This window comes from Dendropsophus ebraccatus, chromosome 2 (genome assembly GCF_027789765.1).
Source record: "Dendropsophus ebraccatus isolate aDenEbr1 chromosome 2, aDenEbr1.pat, whole genome shotgun sequence".
Taxonomy (NCBI): domain Eukaryota; kingdom Metazoa; phylum Chordata; class Amphibia; order Anura; family Hylidae; genus Dendropsophus; species Dendropsophus ebraccatus.
In genome coordinates, this window is record NC_091455.1 from 143,899,725 (window position 1) to 143,922,185 (window position 22,461).

The 22,461-nt window shown below is 42.9% G+C and overlaps 1 protein-coding gene across 1 annotated transcript; it reads left to right on the forward strand.

Moving 5' to 3' along the window:
* The first annotated feature begins 3,231 nt into the window (after positions 1-3,231).
* Positions 3,232-22,185, forward strand: LOC138784687 (probable G-protein coupled receptor 141). The gene is made up of 2 exons (XM_069960346.1): positions 3,232-3,311; positions 19,130-22,185. The coding sequence occupies exon 2, from the start codon at positions 19,145-19,147 to the stop codon at positions 20,045-20,047; it is 903 nt and encodes a 300-aa protein (XP_069816447.1). The 5' UTR covers positions 3,232-3,311; positions 19,130-19,144; the 3' UTR covers positions 20,048-22,185.
* The last annotated feature ends 276 nt before the right edge of the window (positions 22,186-22,461 follow it).

The window sequence follows — 22,461 nt, forward strand, 5'->3', positions numbered from 1 at the left end:
TCCCGCTGCTCAACATGGGCACAGGGAGTAAGTTGTTACTTGAAATCAATTCCCCCCCTCTCCCTCCAGATTGCTGATGAACTTCTCCTTTAATAGTGCATATGGATATCTCTGAATAACATAAAGTGAAATAAAAAAAAAGAACAAAAACAAACAAAAAAAATGCTTATTTTTTCTCATTTCACCCAACAAATAATGTTTTAAAAAATCTTAAAGGGAATCTCTCAATTAACGTTCCAAACTGCAGACACTGTTAGATGCTGTAAGAACAATGAGACACAGTGTACCTTTTATATATCTGTTAGTGCTTCCAGAATGTAAAAAAAAAATGCTTTTTTTCCCTGGTACATAGAGTGAAAGAGGCTTTCCCAAGCTCCTGAGTAGCTGCAAGCTGGATGCCTCCTCTCTCCCCCTTCCTGCTTGATTGACACATGGAAGCTGAGTTCCAAGTAGGGTCAGATATGGGAATGGGGAGTAAGGAGATGTTACAGCTTGCTGCACTTCAGGAGCTCAGGAAAGTCTGTTTGGCTCTTCTTTGTCCATTAAAATTGAAGCATTTTTCTATGTTTTGTGGCTGTGACGAAGGGCTACCAAGCGTGAAACAATTGTCACCTTTCTTTTCATTGTGCATTACTGTAATGTATATGGCTTAATAAATTGAAGTGGTTTTGAAGCGAGTGTCGCACTGTATCATCTTTTGCTGATTATGATGGACGTTGATTCCTGCACATGCTGAGCACCGCGGTTTCCAATAAAAGTGTCCAGGTGAGCTTTATCTATTTGACTGCCGAGAGGTGGGGAGCCGTGGCTCCAAAGTTCTTACTATATGTTTTATATGCAAAAAAAGAGCCAATGGAGCCTCATCTAAGTGTCTCGAAACACAGGACTAGCCAGATATCCCTCCGGGAAGGACCCAGCCAAGGGGTGGCTCCTGTAAGGAAACCACCAAAACCACCATATTAAGTGGCCCTATAAGTCAATATAATGACGAGGGAAAAACCAAGGCCAGGTAACCATCCACATACAGCCAGGGCCGTTTCTGCCATGAGGCAAGGTGAGGACTTTGCCTCAGGCGGCACAATCTCGGTTCCCTAAGGGGGCGGCAACTTCATGTAAGTGAAGTCAGTCTGACTAGGCCATGGGTCTCCAAACTGCGGCCCTCCAGCTGTTGCAAAACTACATTTCCCATCATGCCTAGACAGCCAAATCCAAAGCTTTAGCTGTCCAGGAATGAAGGGAATTGTAGTTTCACAACAGCTGGAGGGCCGCAGTTTGGAGACCCATGGACTAGGCTGACCAACTCACTTACTGTTTTTGTATGTGCCCCTGGAGTAAGCCGTCTGGAGGGGCGGCCGGCATTGGGTCTGTGTGCTCCTCTCTCCCAGTCAAACCCGTCTCTGTACTGAGATTAATCAATTTCAGGACCTGTGTATGCACCAATAGCATCACACACATGTCCTGAACCTAACTTGTGGCTGGAAACGGGGGAGCTGTGCAGAACTAGCTGGAGCAGCACCTGCCTCTGGTGCACTATGTATTTGGGCACATAGCACTGCTAAAACGGCCAGGCCACTGCCTAAGGTGCCCATGAGGCAAGGACTGCTATTCATTTCCCACTGTGGGCTGCTCAGTCCTTGTTTTTATAAAGACATTGCAGCAGCTCCTCGGCAGCCTCCTCCTAGTCCAGCATGCTAACTCCTGAGGCATCGGGATGTTCTTCACAATGCATAGCAGAGTGCTGTAGTCTCCCTCCCCCCTTACCGACCTCACTGCTGTAGTCTCCCTTCCTCCTCATCATGGCTGGGGCTGCTTCTGAGACCATGGTCTGGTGAGTGTTTATGCAGTACAGAATGATGGGGTCAGGGAGTTCATAGTACATGGTACCTGGCTCACGTGTAGCATTGTCAGTTTAAAAGGGCATAATGTGTGTGGCATTAATGTTTGGTAGCCCAGTATAATTCACTGTAATACTCAGATCACATTACATATATGTGTTTGACACTTTTCAAAGGGTCCAGCATGTCGCTCAGTTCAAGAGGCACATTATGTGTGGCAGCATTATATTCACGGGGCACAGATTGTGACATTATTATATTCAGGGGACATGATGTGGGGCAGCATTACATTTAGGGCTGCAGCATGTGTCGCTATTATATTCAGGAGGCACAGTGTGTGGCAATGTTCTGATGGGGCGGTGTTGATAATGGGTGTGTGGGGGGGGGCGCCATATTAAGGTTTTTCCTAAGGCAGCAGAAAACCTAGAATCGGCCCTGCATACAGATGTTTCGGGGTGTTGCCCCTCATCAGCTTGGAGCAGGATTCTGGCTAGGTGGGAGGTCTAGTAGAGCCATAAGAGAAACAGATCGCTGATCTCAGGGAGACCAGCCAAAGACAACACTGCCGGCTGCTAGTGAAAGCGCTCAATGCAGTGAAGTCATAGGTGCATTGCCCCCTGGGAAACATGAATATGCAAAAGAAGAGACCGTGGAACCTCATCAAAGAGTCTCGAAACAAAGGACTAGCCAGATATCAAGAAGCCATCAGAACTTCACCTTGGATCATTCCTTCTGGGAACTTGTGCCTATGCTGCATGAAGTGAATCATGCACTGGTTCAAGAAGCCATCAGGACTTGGGATCCCCATCATAGCGTTAAGGCAGGGGTTGATAGACACTTGAAGCGGTCTGGCCATGGGAGACTGGAACCACTGCACTTTAAGTAGTGCTCTCTGCTTTCACCACTGTCCTTGTTGGGACCTGTCCAGAGCAGTAGCAATTCTCATACCAAACCTCTTCTGCTTTGCACAGTTCCTATAACAAACAGATGTGGCAGCAGAGAGCACTGTGTCAGACTGGAGATAATACATCCTTTCCTGCAGGACATACAGCAGCTGATCAGTATTGGAAGGTTTGTGTTTTTCTCTTTTTTAAACAGAACTAATTTACAAATCTGTATAACTTTCTGATACCAGTTGTTTAAAAACATTTTTTCTCCAGAGTACTTCTTTAAGATAGACAGTGACACAGTTTATCAAAAGAAACTAAAAGCAGGGTAGAAGCTGTTAGCTTTTCACTCCAATGTTCTGTGAATTGGCTATGCCTTTACATTTGTTCTAATCTGCAGTTCATATTAAAAAACATACCTATTTTTGGAGAAGTATTTCATTTTCATTTGTGCTCACAAGTCAGACAGGAGTATATATTTGTGGTAAACTGAATGTTTTGAGGAAGTGGCAGAAACAGTTTATGAAAACGTTTGATGGTGCTGGAGATACTCTGAATATCTTACAAGCTGGGGACAACGATCAATCTCGTAAGCATCTTTTACTGATTTGAATAGTATTGTAATTATACTATATATATATTTTTACTAGCATCTGTTATACATTTACAATATAACCATGCCTAGCATGAAACAATGGGTTTGTTACTGACAAAAGGGTGCACAGTAAGCACAGCATTTAGAGCAGTTTGCTATGCACACTTACTTCCTTACACATTGTACACTGATTTAAAAAAAATGCTGATTGTTGGTATGGTAACATTTATTACATAGGTACAGTATGCTAAGAAGTTTAGATTATTCTTTAACCCCTTGAGGCCCACCAGTTTTGGTCCTTCCAAGGTATTCCATGAGCCTTCCAGAGTAATTCCTAGACTTCATATCTCTGTCTAGTTTGACCAACTATTATAAACCCCTAGACGACCCTGGACGTAGGGTTACGTCATGGAAGTCTGTCCCCAGACGACCCATGACGTAACTCTACGTCCTGGGTGTTTCTCCCGCTATGAAGCGCTCTCCGGAGCGGAGCGCGCTTCATAGGAGGTGGGGGCCGGCTGCAGTGAGCAGCCGGGTCCTCATCGGTAATGACACGCTGCAGCCTGTGGCATAGCAATGGTCAGTGTAAAAATCAAAGTAGTGTATGTACAAGTCCCCCAAAGGGACTTCAAATGTGTAAAAAAGTTCAAAACACTATTACACTACCCCAAAACCCCTCCCCCAATAAAAGTTGAAATCACCCCCCTTTCCCATTATATAAATAAAACATATAAAAATAAATAAATAGATAAACATATAATATACCGTAGCGTGCGTAATTGTCCGATCTATTAAAATATAACAAGCGTCATTGTGATCGGTGAACGGCGTACACGTAAAGAGGGGAAAAAGTGTGCAGATTACCGATTTTATGTTAAATATGTTATTAAATAAAAACTAGAGATCATGGCTAGACATCCCATACAGCCCCATAGGTGAAAAAATAAAACCGTTATAAGCGTCACAATAGGCCCATTTTATTAATATTTAATTGCCAAAAAAAAGGATTTCATAAAAAAATATATAACATTAGAGAATCTGTGTAACCTGCATATGGTTGTGTTCAGGCTGACCTATAGAATAATTGTATCATGTCGCTGTTACCATATAGTGCATTACGTAGACACAGGAACCCCCCAAACGTTACCATATTGCATTCTTTTTTACGATGTCACCTATTTATATCTTCATAAATAATATATTTGGGATTCCATCATACATGTTATGGTAAAATGAAAGACGCCATTACACAGTACAACTATTCCTGTAAAAAACAAGCACTTACATGGCTTGTAGATAGAAAACTGAGAGTGCTAGAGCTCTTAGAAGGGGAGGAGGGAAAAACGAAAACACTAAGATCAAAATTTGCGCGGTCCACTAGGTCATTTTGGGCCTGGTCCTCAAAGGGTTAACTAATGAAAGATTTAATTTTATCATAACATATGCTGTGAAAGGAGAATAAAATTATTTACGTGGTGAAGTTGAAAAAAAAGGAAAGAATTTGTTTTCATTTCGGGGGGGGGGGGGGGGGGATCATGTTTAAGCCATTTGCCCTATGGTCAAACTGACATGTTATCTATGTTCCTCAAGTCAGTATGATTACAATATGTAATTTGTATGACTTTTATTTTATTTGACTGCTTTTAATAAATATAAACCTTTTAAAAAAACTAAGGGGGAGATTTATCAAACTGGTGTAAAGTAGAATTGTCTTAGTTGCCCCTAGAAAACCAGTCAGATTCCACTTTTCATTTCTCAAAGATTCTTTGAAAAATGAAAGGTGAAATCTGATTGGTTGCTAGTGGCAACTGAGCCAATTTACACCAATTTCATAAATCACACTGTAAATGTGTTTAAAATTGCTTTATTACCCTCCTTATAATGCTTTTCTTGGTCTATGAAGCTATGTGAGGTGTAATTTTTGCGCCATAATCTGTGCTTTCTATCGCTACCTTACTTGCGTATATGCAACTTTTTGATCACTTTTAATTACAGTTTTTCTGCATTTGATGTGACAAAAAATCAGCAATTATGCACTTTGGTCGGTTTTTGCACTTGCCATTTACAGTGCAAGATCAGGAATGTGATAATTTAATAGCTTGGTGGCGATACCAAATATGTTTATTTATTTATTTTTATTTAAGTCTGAGAAAGTCTAAGAGAAGTCTGGCGAAAATTTTTATTTAAGTATTGTATTGCCCCCCAAAAGTTATTCAAATGACCAATATACACTTATTATGGAAACTGCTTATAAAGTGCTTCTTTCCCTGCACTTACTACTACATCAAGGCTTCACTTCCTGGATAAAATGGTGATGACTCCCAGAGCTGTGCGGCTGTGGCTGCTGGAGAAAATGATGGCAGGGGGACACTGAGGGACACAGGGCACTGGAGGGACACTGAGCATCCCTCTGCCATCATCCTCTCCAGCAGCCACAGCCCGTACAGCTCTGGGAGTCGAGTAGTGACATCCTGAGAGGAAAGCCTGAGATTTCTCCTCTTTTCAAATCCATTCCTGGCTTTGGCTTTAAATCTTTGGCAGATAATCTGTTAGGTAATCTTTCTGTGTAAATGAACCCTTACACTGGGCTGCTGCAGCCCAGATCTATGGTTTACCGAGTCTGATTCAGTGCCAGTTCAACAATGATATGACGATCGCATGACGGGGGGGGGGGTCCCCCTCACTAGACCCCAGGGATTGCTGTTTACAGCCATTTAAATCCGGCTGTCAGCTTTGACAGCTGCATCTAAATGGCTAATTAGCCGGGAGCTAATTACTAACTGCCGCAGTCCCAGGTTGCAGATTTCAGCTGGGAGCGTGGCAGTTCAGAGTGGAGTTGTCACACTGCCCCCCCTCTGAACTCCCCTACCGACAGCAGAACATGCTGGCACATCCTAATGCGGGAAGGGGTTAAACCAGAATCATGCACCAAAACATTAGTGCATTTTTGGCACATGCACTATGCAGAGTGGGGTGGGGTGAGAGGCCCTAGGAGCATGCTGGCATCGCGAGAACAACGTCTACATTCATTGGCTGGCTTACTCTTATTCATTGGCTGGCTGTGACCTCCAAAGTACAAAAACTTCCTGCTCCTCGTCAGATGCCCTCTTGGACCTAGACAGGGAGACTGTGTGTAGCAGGGGAAGATAGTTTTTAGTTGATTTCAGGCAGGAAAGACAACAAAAGCAATGCTAGGGCTACTAGAAGACACAGCTACACAACCACTTTTCTACCTATAGTGTATACACCAGTGTTAGTTCATAGCGCTCTCAGAGTTAAAAAAAAAAAAAAAAAGGGACCAGGCGACTCAGTGAGTTATCTGCATCTGTTATACATCCACCTTTCTACCTATATTGTATGCAACAGTGTTTGTTTAGCTGCTGTTAGCTAAAAATTGTGGCAGTGCAGTTCATATCACACTGCGCAGATTAAGGCCATGTTCAGACCTTGTAAGAAACCGGCCATTCCATGACCCGGCCAGTCTCAGAAAAGATCATCCCATGACTATCCCATCAGTGCGCGCCCGCATTAGAACTCTCCACTGCACACAATGGAGCAGGCAACTGGAGCTGCTCGCTCCACTTTGTGCACTGACAGGGCTTTCTGGGGCTGCTATTCAATGAATAGCGGCTGCAGAAAACTGACATGTCAGTTGTTTGCGACGCTGGTAGAAACACCAGCCGGAGCATATCCAAAGACGGCAAGGTAACGTATATTTTTGTATTAATCAGCAACAATGGACGTAGTTTTACGAAAATATACGTAGTGTTAACATAGCCTAAAAAAAGAGACCAGAGGACTCAGTGACTTATACGTTATACGTGCACCTTTCTACCTATACTGTATAAGCCAGTGTTTGTTTAGCTGGTGTTAGCTAAAAATTGTGGCAGTGCACTTCATAGCACAGAAGAGAACAGAGGGCACTGTTTGTTTAGCTGCTGTTAGTTAACAGTTTTGCACAGGACAGATTTCCCTCTTATTAAAAATACAAACTTTTGAAATGCGGAAGGCTAGTGCAGAGGTACGAGGATGGGCAGAGTGAGGAAGTGGACATGCTGACCTGGTCCCATTCTGCACTGATTGTATTTGTGACCACAACTCCCGGAATAACAATAAATACAACTCTCAGAATGCCTTACACTTATAAAGCTCTCAGGGAATGCTGGGAGTTGTAGTTTCCGAGAGGACAACACCTTAAGCTGTCTGCTCATTTGTACTTTAAATCTCAGCGTATCCTGAGGGCTGCAGACTCCAGTAAATGCTGGGAGTTGTGGTGTTTGCAGCCGTTGTACTTGGAGGGTCTTGGTGCATTATACACTGGATGCTTTGTGGGGGTTAGCTATATATATAGCTCAGAGTGTGGACGTGACCCCAGAACAGCACTAACAGGGGATAGAACAGGTGGGCTCATAATCACTGTTGGGGCACAGGTTGCATACATATACTGTATGTGGCTGCACAGGTGGGATACATCTAACATATGTGGCTGCACAGGTGGGATACATGTACTGTATGTGGCTGCACAGCTGGGGTTCATGTACTGTATGTGGCTGCACAGGTGGGGTTCATGTACTGTATGTGGCTGCACAGGTGGGGTTCATGTACTATACATGACTGCTTAGGTGGGAGATGAAAGAGAAAAACCGCCATGCTGCAGGGGGGAGGGGGGCACAGATATTGGCTAAAAAGGTATAAACTTACTATAAAACTTACAGCACCAGATAGGGGGGTGGGGGCTCTGTGCTTTCTCTTACACAGTCCGCCCTATATCTTACAACTTCCAGCAGCCTGACAGATACACTGACCGTAATCTCTCATTGTCAGAGCTGCTGCTGCTGCTCCTCTTCACAGTCTTGTCCCTGGCAGCCATAACCCTGCAGGATCCCTCCAGCCCCTGTCATCACACGCTCTCTCTCTCTCTCTCCTCCTCACACAAGGTATGCCAGACAGTGGAGTACAGGAGGGGGTGTCAGCAGCAGCAGCGTGCAGGAGGGGAGGAGAACCAGCCCAACCGGGCACATCATCCAATCACTAAGGGGGCCGCACAGGAGCATGGGGCCTGCACCTGGGTGCTGATGCCACCTGGGGGGCCCTTTACAGACATGTGCCATGCTGAGCTGACACTTTAGAATCTGAGCCTGGTGGGCCCCTCTACTGGCCTGGGCCCCTGTGCAGCTGAACAGGCTGCACAAGTGATAGGTCCGCCTCTGGCCTGCACCATCATCCACCTCGTCCCATCAGTTGTTCATTTCCCAGGCATTCAATTGCCGTAGAAAGTATGCTGCAACTCACCCTCATGCGCAAGCCTTAAACTGCCACATCTCCAAACTGCTAGCCCTATAGTTTTTGCCATTTAGGCTTGTTGAAACGCAAGCCTTCTGTGACCTGATGGTGGCTGCCGTCACTACTTTTCCCGGTGTGCCGTCCCTGCTTTGCACCAGCATGTGTCCCGTAACATCAGGCGGGCCCTGAGTTATGCAGTTAGCGCAAAGGTCCACTTCACCACTGACACGTGGACAAGCCCTTGTGGATAGGAACGCTACATCTCCCTAAAGGCACACTGGGTAAACGTTGTGGAGGTGGGGACTGGGACGCATCCTGGCACGGTCTACCTGCTTCCCCCGCCCAAGATTGCGGTCCCTGGATCTGTCAGGGTTGTCACGATTTTGTTTGACAGCTCCGACAACCCCTCCTCCTCATCTGCTGTAACATCGCCCTCAGCCGCCAGCTAGAAGCATTGCAGCGCTGGCGTGGGAAGATGTCAACAGGCCGCGCTAAAGCTCATCAGCTTAGGTAAGAAGAAGCATCTCTCCTCAGAGGTGTCGTGTGTGATAATATCCATAACGTGGTAGCGGCTCTAGAGCTTGGCAAACTCCCACACGTACCATGCCTGGCACACATTTATTAATTTGGTGGTACGAAGTTTTTAAAAACGTACCCCAATCTCCCCGAGCTCCAGCAGCTCAGCTTAAGGGCCTAAAAATAAATGTTTGTTGGGCTCACCACATGGGCCTTAAAATTAATGTTTGTTGGGCTCAGCTGAAGGGCCTAAAAATTTATGTTTGATGGGCTCAGCTCAAGGGCCTAAAAATAATGTCTGTTGGACGACAACTAGGTCAAGAAGGTAATTCCAGGGCCTCTTAAGAAAACTGTATTGTTATTACTTCGTCAATACCTCAAATAATTAGTCTCTTATGCATAATTGCATCAGGATGTGGGGCAAAAACTTGGCATTTCACCTTTAAATAAGAATCTTGCTATTTTAGGAGAATCTTTGTGTTGTCCATCTCATACCATTATATTTCTGGATACAAACTTGATTTTGCCTTACTTGGATTTTGTAGCTGTTTTAACCTCTTAAGGACATAGGACGTACCGGTACGTCCTATGTCCTCATTAGCACTTCAAAGCGGGGCCGCGCGGCGGCCCCGCTTTGAAGTGCCGCGATCCCGGGTGCCGCGTGTAGCCCGGGACCGCCGCTATTAGCGGGCACGGTCCGATCGCCGTGCCCGCTAATTAGCTAATCGGAGGCAGCTGTCAAAGTTGACAGCTGCCTCCGATTACCGGAGGCAACGTTTCCCTGGTGTCTAGTGGGGGAGATCGCTCCTCCGGGACCTTGTCCCGGAGGAGCGATCTCCGTTACTGATGCCGGCCGGGGACGCGTCCAAGATGGCGCCGTCCTCGGCTCGGCACTCGTTTGTTTCCGGCTGCAGCAGCCGAAAGCAAACGAGTGCCGATCTCATGGATCTCTGCAGCATATCTATGCTGCAGAGATCTCAATGAGAGATCACAGTGTATATACTAGAAGTCCCCCAGGGGGGCTTCTAGTATATGTGTAAAAAAAAAAAAAAACGTGTTGTTAATAGTAAAAATCCCCCTCCCCTAATAAAAGTCTGAATCACCCCCCTTTTCCCAGGTTTTAAATAAAAGTAAACAAATAAATAAATAAATAAACATGTTTGGTATCGCCGCGTGCGTAATCGCCCGAACTATTAATTAATCACATTCCTGATCTCGTACGGTAAACGGCGTCAGCGCAAAAAAATCCCAAAGTGCAAAATTGCGCATTTTTGGTCGCATCAAATCCAGAAAAAATGTAATAAAAAGCGATCAAAAAGTCGTATATGCACAATCAAGGTACCGATAGAAAGATCACATCATGGCGCAAAAAATGACACCTCGCACAGCCCCATAGACCAAAGGATAAAAGCGCTATAAGCCTGGGAATGGAGAGATTTTAAGGAATGTATATTGGTTAACAACGGTTTGAATTTTTTACAGGCCATCAGATACAATATAAGTTATACATGTTACATATCGTTTTAATCGTAACGACTTGAGGAACATGCATAACAAGTCAGTTTTACCCCAGGGCGAATGGCGTAAAAACACATTTCCCCCAAATAAAAGAAATGCGTTTTTTTTTTCAATTTCACCACACTTTGAATTTTTTTCTGGTTTCGCAGTGTACTTTATGCAAAAATTCAGCCTGTAATTGCAAAGTACAATTAGTGACGCAAGAAATAAGGGGTCATGTGGGTTTCTAGGTGGAAAAATGCAAGTGCTATGACCTTTTAAACACAAGGAGGAAAAACCGAAAACGTAAAAACGAAAATGGGCCATGTCCTTAAAGGGTTAAAGGCAGAAGCCGGCAGGTCGGTAGAGGCTGTTATTTTTTTAATCTTCAATTTCAAATTAAATCAAATCCAAATAAAATTTTATATTTTATTTTATTAAATTGATTTTAAAAATGGGCATTTTGGACGCTCACCTCAAGGGCCACAAAATCAATTTTTGGAGGGCTCACTTCAAAGGCATTAAACTCCACACTAATCTTATTTTATGTCACTGCTCCGGAAACGGGAGTGCTAATTTTCTTTCCTTATGCCTTTAGGCGGAAGAACACATTGTTTAGCAGGCAGGATCAATCAGGTCGGTAGAGGTGGTAGTAGTGGGTAGTTTTCCATCAAATTCAATTTTAATTTGCCCTCTCTTAGATACTCTTTACCTCTTACGGCTGGGTTCACACGCTGTAACTGTGCGGCTGTATTTTTTATGCGGCTGTAAATGTGCGGGTGAAACTCCGGCCGTGGGAAAAAATAGACATGCGGCTCAAAACATACGGTCATTTACTTGGAAATCTGGTTCAACTAAAAATAACAAATAAAATGTTAAGAAAGTGATGCAAACACCTCTGGATGCATCTGGGAAAGCAGGGAACACAGTTTACATGAATTGCTATTACCGGGGTTTGCGATCCTCTGCACTATAGCCGATGTCTCTCATGGTTAATATATTGAATTAATAAAACACATTTTCTGTCTAATAAAGTCTCTTTTATTGTTCAATAATTAAATGTAAACAATTCCATCATTTTGCAATTAAATATACTGTTAAAATAAATATAAATATAAATAAATGTATATTTATATATATATTTATTTTTTGACAGTATATTTAATTGCACAATGATGGATTCGTTAGAATTAAATTATTGAACAAAGAAACTGTATTTATTTCAACGAAAATGTGTTTTATTAATTAAATATTAATTAGTACAGGAAGCTCCATAAGCCGTTAATTCATATGCCGGCAATAGAGAATTCTGTACTAATCATCACTTTACTTTAATGAAAACATCAAATGTTTCTTCTAATTATGTTGTGACAATAGCATTATTAGAAGAAACATTTCGAATTATATGTGCGCTCAGCTGATTGGCTGTTCGGCTGAGCGCACATATAATGAGCCGGTCCGCAGTACAGTGACTTCATTGTGCTGCGGACCAGCGAAGAGGACACATCGGGACATCGGATGGTGAGTATAGAGCTCTCCCCACTTAACCCCTTCCTTGCTGGGATGGGTGCAGTCTGACATCAGTCTGGCCCCCAGGGGGTTAAGGGGGATGCAATACATCCTCCCTTAACCCCTTGGGGGTCAGACTGTAAGCAGCGATCTGTAAAGATGCTGCATACTGTAAGGAGCACAACACCACTCACAATGATGGGTGTTGTGCTCCTGTTTGTGTGTTTTTTGTGTGTTTCTCCCTTTTTGTTTTTCAGATATCGGTATCCTGGGGATTACGTCGGATTCCATGGACTACGTCGATGACCAGCGGTTGTTCTTTGAATTTTTTTAATAAAATGGTCAATGAGGGGTGTGGGGGTGTTTTTATTTGAATAAAAAATATTTTAAACTTGTGTCTTGTCTTTATTTCTTTACTTTATAGACTTAGTAGTGGAAGCCGTCTAATAGACGGAATCCATTACTAAGTTGGGGCCTAGTGTTAGCCGGTATAAAATGGCTAACACTAACCCCCTATTATTACCCCAGTACCCAATGCCACCAGGGGTACTGGGAAGAGCACCGGGTGCCAGTGGTCCCGGAGCGTCAATATTGGCGCTCCTGGACCGGGCGGCAGCAGGCTGGTAAGATTTAGGCTGGGGAGGGCCTAAACCAATGGCTCTTCCCACCCTGGTGTTACCAGGCTGCTGTCGTTTGGTTTTTAACCCGGCTGGTTATAAAAATAGGGGGGACCCTATGCGTTTTTTTTTTAATTATTTATTTATTTTAAAAAAAAAAACGCATAGGGTCCCCCCTATTTTTATAACCAGCCGGGTTAAAAACCAAACGACAGCAGCCTGGTAACACCAGGGTGGGAAGAGCCATTGGTTTAGGCCCTCCCCAGCCTAAATCTTACCAGCCTGCTGCCGCCCGGTCCAGGAGCGCCAATATTGACGCTCCGGGACCACTGGCACCTGGCTCTTCCCAGTACCCCTGGTGGCATTGGGTACTGGGGTAATAATAGGGGGTTAGTGTTAGCCATTTTATACCGGCTAACACTAGGCCCCAACTTAGTAATGGATTCCGTCTATTAGACGGCTTCCACTACTAAGTCTATAAAGTAAAGAAATAAAGACAAGACACAAGTTTAAAATATTTTTTTATTCAAATAAAAACACCCCCACACCCCTCATTGACCATTTTATTAAAAAAATTCAAAGAACAACCGCTGGTCATCGACGTAGTCCATGGAATCCGACGTAATCCCCAGGATACCGATATCTGAAAAACAAAAAGGGAGAAACACACAAAAAACACACAAACAGGAGCACAACACCCATCATTGTGAGCGGTGTTGTGCACCTTACAGTATGCAGCATCTTTACAGATCGCTGCTTACAGTCTGACCCCAAGGGGTTAAGGGAGGATGTATTGCATCCCCCTTAACCCCCTGGGGGCCAGACTGATGTCAGACTGCACCCATCCCAGCAAGAAAGGGGTTAACTGACCCCCCCTTCCTTGCTGGGAGGGGTGCAGTGCAGGGGAGGGGGAGGGGAGAGCTCTATACTCACCCCGATGTGTCCTCTTCGCTGGTCCGCAGCACAATGAAGTCACTGTGCTGCGGACCCGCTAATTATATGTGCGCTCAGCCGATCAGCCAATCAGCTGAGCGCACATATAATTCTAAATGTTTCTTTTAATAATGCTATTGTGATAACATAATTAGAAGAAACATTTGATGTTTTAATTAAAGTAAAGTGATGATTAGTACAGAAAGCTCTATTGCCGGCAATATGAATTAAAGGCTTATAGAGCTTCCTGTACTAATTAATATTTAATAAATAAAACACATTTTCGTGGAAATAAATTCTGTTTCGTTGGTCAATAATTTAATTCTAACGAATCCATCATTGTGCAATTCAATATACTGTCAAAAAATAAATATATAGATAAATATACATTTATTTATATATCTATTTTTTTTAACAGTATATTTAATTGCAAAATGATGGATTCGTTAGAAATAAATTATTGACCAACGAAAGTGTCTTGATTACAAAGAAAATGTGTTTTAGTAATTTAATATATTAACTATTAGAGGCATCGGCATTCGGCATCATTGCCGGCTATTTTTGAAGTACTCCGTACGGACCGCCTGTCAATCCTCGGCCGCATGTTCAGCCGCAAACAATGGTCTTGTTCATTTTTTACGGGTCCGTTTACGATAGGGCCGTAGATTCAGACATAGTGTGCACTGTGCAGCCGCATATCCTATACTTCCAAGCATACACACGAACCACCAAAAATACCGCCGCACAATTACAGCCGCAAATACAGCCGCACTGTTACAACGTGTGAACCGAGCCCCCGGACGCATGACGTACCGGTACGTCATGCGCCCATAAGAGGTGTTCAGAGCAGGGCCGCGCTGCGACCCCGCTATGAACCGCTGCGGTCCCGGGTGCCACTTGTAGCCCGGGACTGCGGGCATTAGAGGGTATGGTCAAACATGACAGCTGCATACGATTACCGGGAAATTGTCACGGAGGAGCGATCTCTGTTACTGGTGGCGGCCTGGGTCTCCGCCAAAATGGCGCTGATCCCGGCTTGGCACTCGGATGCTTTCGGCTGCAGCAGCCGAAAGCATCCGAGTGCCGATCTCATTGATCTTTGCTGTATAGCTATAAAGCAAAGATCTCAATGAGAGATCTGTATACTTATACTAGAAGTCCCCCAGGGGGGTTCTAGTATAAGTGTAAAAAAAAAAAAAAAAAAGGTATTGTTATTAGTAAAAAGCCCCCTCCCCTAATAAAAGTCTGAATCACCCCCCTTTTCCCAGGTTTTAAATAAAAGTAAATAAATAAATAAACATGTTTGCTATCGCCGCGTGCGTAATCGCCCGAACTATCAATTAATCACATTCCTGATCTCGCACGGTAAACAGTGTCAGCGCAAAAAAAAAAAACAAAGTGCAAAATGGCGCATTTTTGGTCGCATCAAATCCAGAAAAAATTTAATAAGAAGCGATCAAAAAGCCGCATATGCGCAATCAAGGTACTGATAGAAAGAAAACAGCATGGCGCAAAAAATTACACCTCACACAGCTCCATAGACCAAAAGATAAAAGCATTATAAGCCTGGGAATAGAGCGATTTTAAGGAACATATATTTGTTAACAATGGTTTGAATTTTTACAGGCCATCAGATAATAGAAAAGTTATACATGTTATATATCATTTTAATCGAAACGGCTTGAGGAACATGCATAAAAAGTCAGTTTTACCCCAGGACGAATGGTGTAAAAAAAAAAAAAAAAAAACCTAAATAAAAAAAATGTGTTTTTTTGTTCAAGTTCACCACACATTGAATTTTTTTCTGGTTTCGCAGTGTACTCTATGCAAAAATTCAGCCTGTCATTGCAAAGTACAATCAGTGACGCAAAAAATAAGGGCTCATCTGGGTCTCTAGGTGGAAAAATGCAAGTGCTATGACCTTTTAAACACAAGGAGGAAAAAACTGTAACGCAAAAACGAAAATTGGCTCCGTCCTTAAGAGGTTAAAGGTTTTTAGGATATAAACCCACACACCGTATACGAAGTGTATTTACTGCTGCGATACGCAGCAAATAAGCAGCAAATACGCAGCAGATTAGATCTAAATTACTGAACACAGCATCAAATCTGCACCATCAAATCTGCTGCGTGTTTGCTGCGTATCTGCTGCGTATACGGTGTGTGGGTTTGTACCCTCAGTGTTAGAAAGACTGTATTATAAGTTCACCTGTAACTCCCAGGATTTTTGGTGGGCTCACCTCACTCAAGGGCCTCAATTTCAATTTTTACATGAGAACCACACCCCTTTATGTATAGAAAGTGTCTGAACACATCACACACATCACATCACATCACAACAAACACACACAATTACAGTTAGTGGTGCTGTTTGATTTCCGCGTTGCCTATGCCATATGTAGTTGACATGGGCAATGTCATTTAAAAGTGTGCATGAAAATGTTTCTTTTGCCTAAAAGTTGGCTTTCTGTCCATGTTAAGGTAGAGGAAAGAGGTTTTCTTGGTGTTTTTTCCACTTTGCATAGAGGTTATGTTGTGTGTTGGAGTGCATTGTTAGGAGGTTGTGATATTGATGTAATTCTGCGATGTTAGATGCACCCAGGCTTGCTTCCCCTGCTGTCCAAGTTGCATTCCAGAGGTGTTTGCAACATTTTCTGACATGTCATGTAAATCTAAATTCGACTACTTAGGGCAGGGGTGGGGAACCTTCGGCCCGCGGGCCGCATCCGGCCCCTGAGACCTCCCGATGCGGCCCGCAGCTCCCCTGTGATGCGCGCCGCTCTGGAGGAGGAAGGAGCCGGCATACACAGCATTCTCCGGTGTCTGTGACAGCTGCCGGACACAGGAGGATGCTGTCTGTGCCGGCTTCTTCCCCAGCAGAGCGGCGCGTGTCTTCAGTCTCCTGCGGGACGCGCGCGATGACGTCATTTCATCGCGTGCCGCCTGCAGGAGAAAGACCAGCACAGAGGACCTGGGACAGAAGAGGACCTGGGCAGCGTGGGAACGGAGGTAAGGTGAGTGGAATGTTTATTTTTTTTATTTGGGGGTTAACTAGGCCACCAGGGACATGCCTGATGGGGGTTAACTAGGCAACCAGGAACATGCCTGATGGGGGTTAACTAGACCACCAGGGATATGCCTGATGGGGGTTAACTAGGCCACCAGGGATATGCCTGATGAGGGTTAACTAGGCCACCAGGGATATGCCTGATGGAGGGTTAAATAGGCCACCAGGGACATGCCTGATGGGGGTTAACTAGGCCACCAGGGACATGCCTGATGGGGGTTAACTAGGCCACCAGGGACATGCCTGATAGGTGTTAACTAGGCCACCAGGGACATGCCTGATGGGGGTTAACTAGGCCACCAGGGACATGCCTGATGGGGGTTAACTAGGCCACCAGGGACATGCCTGATGGGGGTTAACTAGGCCACCAGGGACATGCCTGATGGGGGTTAACTAGGCCACCAGGGACATGCCTGATGGGGGTTAACTAGGCCACCAGGGACATGCCTGATGGGGGTTAACTAGGCCACCTGGGACATGCCTGATGGGGGTTAACTAGGCCACCTGGGACATGCCTGATGGGGGTTAACTAGGCCACCAGGGACATGACTGATGGGGGTTAACTAGGCCACCAGGGACATGCCTGATGGGGGTTAACTAGGCCACCAGGGACATGCCTGATGGGGGTTAACTAGGCCACCTGGGACATGACTGATGGGGGTTAACTAGGCCACCTGGGACATGACTGATGGGGGTTAACTAGGCTACCAGGGACATGACTGATGGGGGTTAACTAGGCTACCAGGGACATGACTTGGGGGTTAACTAGACTACAAGGGGCATCACTGGGGGGGTTAACTACAATAGCAGGGGAACTAGGGGAACAATACTTTGCCTTGCCCTGGGTGCTGCAAACCCACGCTACTAACTGCCGCGCACGGTATGCGGCCCTCGAATGATTTTATTAATGCCCGACCGGCCCTCGACATGGAAAAGGTTCCCCACCCCTGACTTAGGGATAACAAAGTCACAAGTATTTTTTTCCATAGACTTTAATGGGATTTGATATTCGATCGAATAGTTGAGCATCGCGGTCTACTCAAATCGAATTTTGAACTTTCGAATATTTCACTACTTGCTTATCTGTAGTGCACACTACCAAACGGGGACGTACTGTCCTTTTAAATCCCAGAGAAGCGGCATGCTCCCCAGGGGGAGGGGGCATGTGAGGTGACAGTGAGGATGCTGCATATGAGGAGCAGGAGCACAGACATGTAAGGCTCCCTGCACATGGGGGTTGGCGCCCGCTGGTGACTGGGAGCAGGAGGAGTGACAGCGACTGTGGCCCAGAGCACGGACCGGCGCTGCAGCTGTGACACGAAGGGTGTAAAAAGAAGTTGATGCTTCAGTGATTAAATTATATTATGTAATAAAACTCCACATATTTTTCTAAATAGATTAAAAAAAAAAAACCTATGCAACAGAAAAAAGTTATGTAGCAACATAAAATAATAAAATGAATAAGTTAATAAATTAATAAACAATATATCCTTACAATAATAACTATCAACAAAATTTTTTGTCTTGAAGGTATAAACATTAAGGGTGGGTTCAAACTGAGGAATTCTCGCGGAAAATGTCCGCCGAATTCCGTCAGCTGTCCGCCCGCACGGGCACGCGCTTTTCCGCCAGCTCCATAGACACCATTCTATGGGCCGGCGTATTCCGCGATCTGCTGAAAGAAATGACATGACACTTCTTTCGGTATATAGAGGAATACGCTGGCCCATAGAAAGGCGCCTCAGTCTGAACCCACCCTTACAGGTAATGTTTGCATTAATCTTTGGGGTAAGCCTCCAGAGTAATATCTACTTGGGACCTTAGGCACCTCACTGTTGAGTGGGATCTCAAGTAGAAGACTTTTCAATATGATGCCCATGTGCCCTGATAGTATAAAAGAATTGTAACACTGTAAAATGTAAATTTTACTGGCCTCATCTACATTAATTCTTTTTGTGTCCATAAATGAGGATCCTTTATAAAAACAGATAAAGCAGCCACTGATTTTAATCCATTTATCTATTGAAAATAGATTTGTTTTTGACCACTCATCCATAAGTAGGGCCTGCCATTATACAGTATAGTTTGTTTTTGCAGAACAAAGGCTCCAATAGAAGTCAATGGGTCAGTTTTAAAGTTTTTAAAGTAATGAAATACAAATGGACCATTTATCACCCTCCTATAGCTTTTTGTGTATCTGCAAAAACAGATGAAAAAGGAAAGGATAATTGAAGCAAAACAGAAGTTTTTTTTATATTGTTCTGATTGTTGTGATTGACTGCTATGGCAAATTCAGGCAGTGTTTGTAATCAGATAGATCTTGGCCAATATCCCTATAGTGTTACATATGTTTATTCACTTTCATTTTATTCTGTTTTTCTTTTTTATAGAAAATAATTGATAAAATGGTTCATTTGAATGAAACCAACAAGACTACCTGTTTTATACAACCTGATACAGCAAGTGGAATCCTCATCACTATCTATACTACAGTAATCATTGGTGGGACCATTGGAATCTTTATAATGGTATTTCTGTTATGTAGAACCAACACACGTTCTATGACAATCACTGCAATTATCAACCTACTACTAATCCATGGCATCTTCATCCTCACTGTTCCTTTCCGTATTGCCTATTACATTCAGAAAAAATGGATATTTGACTTTTCCTTTTGCAGGTTCATAAGCTCTATGGTACATATCCACATGTATCTTTCATTTATATTTTATGTTGCTTTGCTCATCATACGCTATGTAAGCTACTTCAAACAAAAAGACAAGATTGAGTTCTACAGGACAATGCATTCTGTGGTGGCCAGTGCCACTGTATGGATTATTATGTCACTTGTTGTTTTCCCAGCGTTCTTCCTCCAGTATGGTACAGATAAAGAAAAATATCCTTCTGATCAGTGTTTCTATTTTCACAAGGAAATCGACAAACCTTTTGTGTTCATTGTGAATTACATTACAGTTGCAGTAATTTTCCTTGTGGTATGTGTTCTTCTCATTGTACAAATCTTCATCCTTGTGAAGATTGCAAAGAAACTGAAACGCACGGCTTTAGAGCATCAAGAGTTCTGGGCTCAGCTGAAGAGTTTATTTTTCATTTTGGTTATGATCATTTGTTTTTTTCCTCATCACATGTTTCGAATCTACTTTGTACATCACACCAGAGACTGCTTCTATTACAATGAGATTTTCCTAGGCATTACAGCACTTAGCTGTTTGGATCTTCTGTTATTTGCAGTACAAACCTATTTCCAGAAAGTTTTTCAGCATATGACATGCTTATTAAAATGTCTGTGACGGTCTCTTTCTTGACCATTTATTATTGCAATCAGGTGATAACATCGCTCTGACCAGTTTCCTGTTTGTGATTTCTAGATAATAGGACAATTTCCTGTAAAAGTACATTTAAGATGACAATGATAGCACTTTCTTATATATAAAGCCATTTTATGTATAGAGAATTTAGAGAAGACAGGGATGAGTGTGAGGGATGACAAGTTATAAAAGTGCTTCAGAATAAGCTGGTACTATATTAAAGGAATTATTATTGCTATTATTATTATTATTATTATTATTATTACAGAATGACAGTCCAAACAACAGGAATGAGGGCCCTGTTCACAGGAGCTTATGATCTTTGTCCACTTTCAAGCAGCAGCATTTGGTTATTATTTTGCACCCGTATTTGTAAACCAAAGATAAGCACATTGTTAGCAGTTGGCACTACTCCTGGCAAAACCCTGATGTGAATAGTGAGCAAAAAATAAATGTGGTGCAGCTGATATAATCCAATGGTGTTCCTTTCCAGTATAATTATTGCAAAAAATGAATACAGCGGCCCCGACCGGTAAAGCAATCATCTTTTTTTAATATGCACCATGGTCACATGCAGCATAAGAGTAACAGACTTTTTGTGGCTTCTTACCACTTCATTGGGTGAAGGTTACAAAACAGCTTTTGCTCTAAGCGCAACAGATCCATCTTGACATAGAGGTACAATAGAATCACCATATATCTCTATAAGAGGCAAATACAGTATTGGGCTTTGTTCCCACACAGTATTTTTGTTTTAGAATAAAGGTAATTATTTAGCATTAAATGGCGCACATCCACTCAATTTCCACACTTTCTGTGTTTTCAATCCACTCCTGGTTTTGGTTGCACAATATTGAGCAAAAATACTGTGTGGTAACATAGCCTTGAGCTGTTCATGTCAGCACCATAGACTTTAAATAGAGAGGCAGTGCACATGTGTAAACATTGCTTCATTCGCAAACCTCATCCCTCACTTGTGAAGTGGGAAGGAATGGAGGGCTTGGAGCCCAGTGATAAGTGGGAGTCCCTGTTGCGCTCCCCCAATGATCAGAGAATTATCACCTATCCACTGCCTATCCACTGCCTATACATGTCCTTTATAGAAATAAACATTTGCGCTTCAGTATGCAGCTACACAATTCTCCAATAGCAGATTTCTCTTGTTCTCTGTGAAGTGACTGTGCAGTGATTTCACCAGTCTCATTGCACAAGATGAGCATGCTCAGTGTAAATTACACTCTACGCCTGCACAGTAAAATCACCCACCATCCCATAATATAACTAAAACACGTAAAATAAATCAAATAAGTAAAATACAATAAACATGTTGTATACTGTGGCATGCGTAATTGTCCGATCTATTAACATATAACAACAGAGACCCGTTATGGCAAACAGTGTAAAGGAAAAGAGGGAAAAAAGCACCAGAATTGCTGATTTTATGTTACATTAGATATATATAAAAATAAAACGAATAAAAAGGGATCAAAACGTCCGATCTAGACAAATGTGGTATTAATAAAAACTGGATCATGGCGCAAAAAATGACACCCCATACAGCCCCATAGCTCACAGAGAGGTCAAAAGAGTCACAACAGGGTCATTTTACTGATAATTTATTGCAAAAAAAATAAAAAATTCATTTAAAAAAAGTGCAAACTTGCATATCGTTATGTTCAGACTGACCTATAGAATAAGAGTATCATGTCACTTTTACCGTATAGTACATTACGTAGACACAGGAACACCACAAAAGTTACAATATTGCATTCTTTTTTTTACATAAATAATATTATTGGGGTTCTGTCATACATGTTATAATAAATTGAAAGGCACCATTACACAGTACACTTGTTCCTGAAAAAAAACAGAATTTTCAACCAGATTCAGGTGCATTTTTGGTGCAAAATAGATCACGCCCATTTTTTGCCTAAACACCGCCCCTTTTTTGTACCAGATGGAGAAGATTCCGAGAGTGGTGGAAAAGTGTCTGAAATGCATTATATTAATATTACAATAATATTGTATTTTATGTGTTGTAAGGATTTTAAGCACTTAAGCAAACTGTAATTTCCTTTAATTCTCTTGAATAACTTATCTCCTAATCTTTTATTGGAATTAGCAAGCTTCTTCTTTTCTTTCTTATCTTATATTTTTATCTTTGCTACTTATATTATTGTATGCTTTGAAAATAGTTTATGCGCTTTACTTTATGTTCTTAAACTGGTAAACTTGCATGGCAAACAATTTATTTGTGTTTCAATTACTAGAAATATTTATATCTAAGTATAATACATACTTGATCTTTTTGACCTCTCTTGTTGGTCTCCTCTCAAAGGTTTCGGGGACCTTGGACCTATCTGTTTCTTTCTATCTTAAAAACACTGAGGCACATG

Excerpts from the sequence above, each read along its gene's own strand:
- LOC138784687 (XM_069960346.1), top strand. The coding sequence starts at position 19,145 with ATGGTTCATTTGAATGAAACCAACAAGACTACCTGTTTTATACAACCT.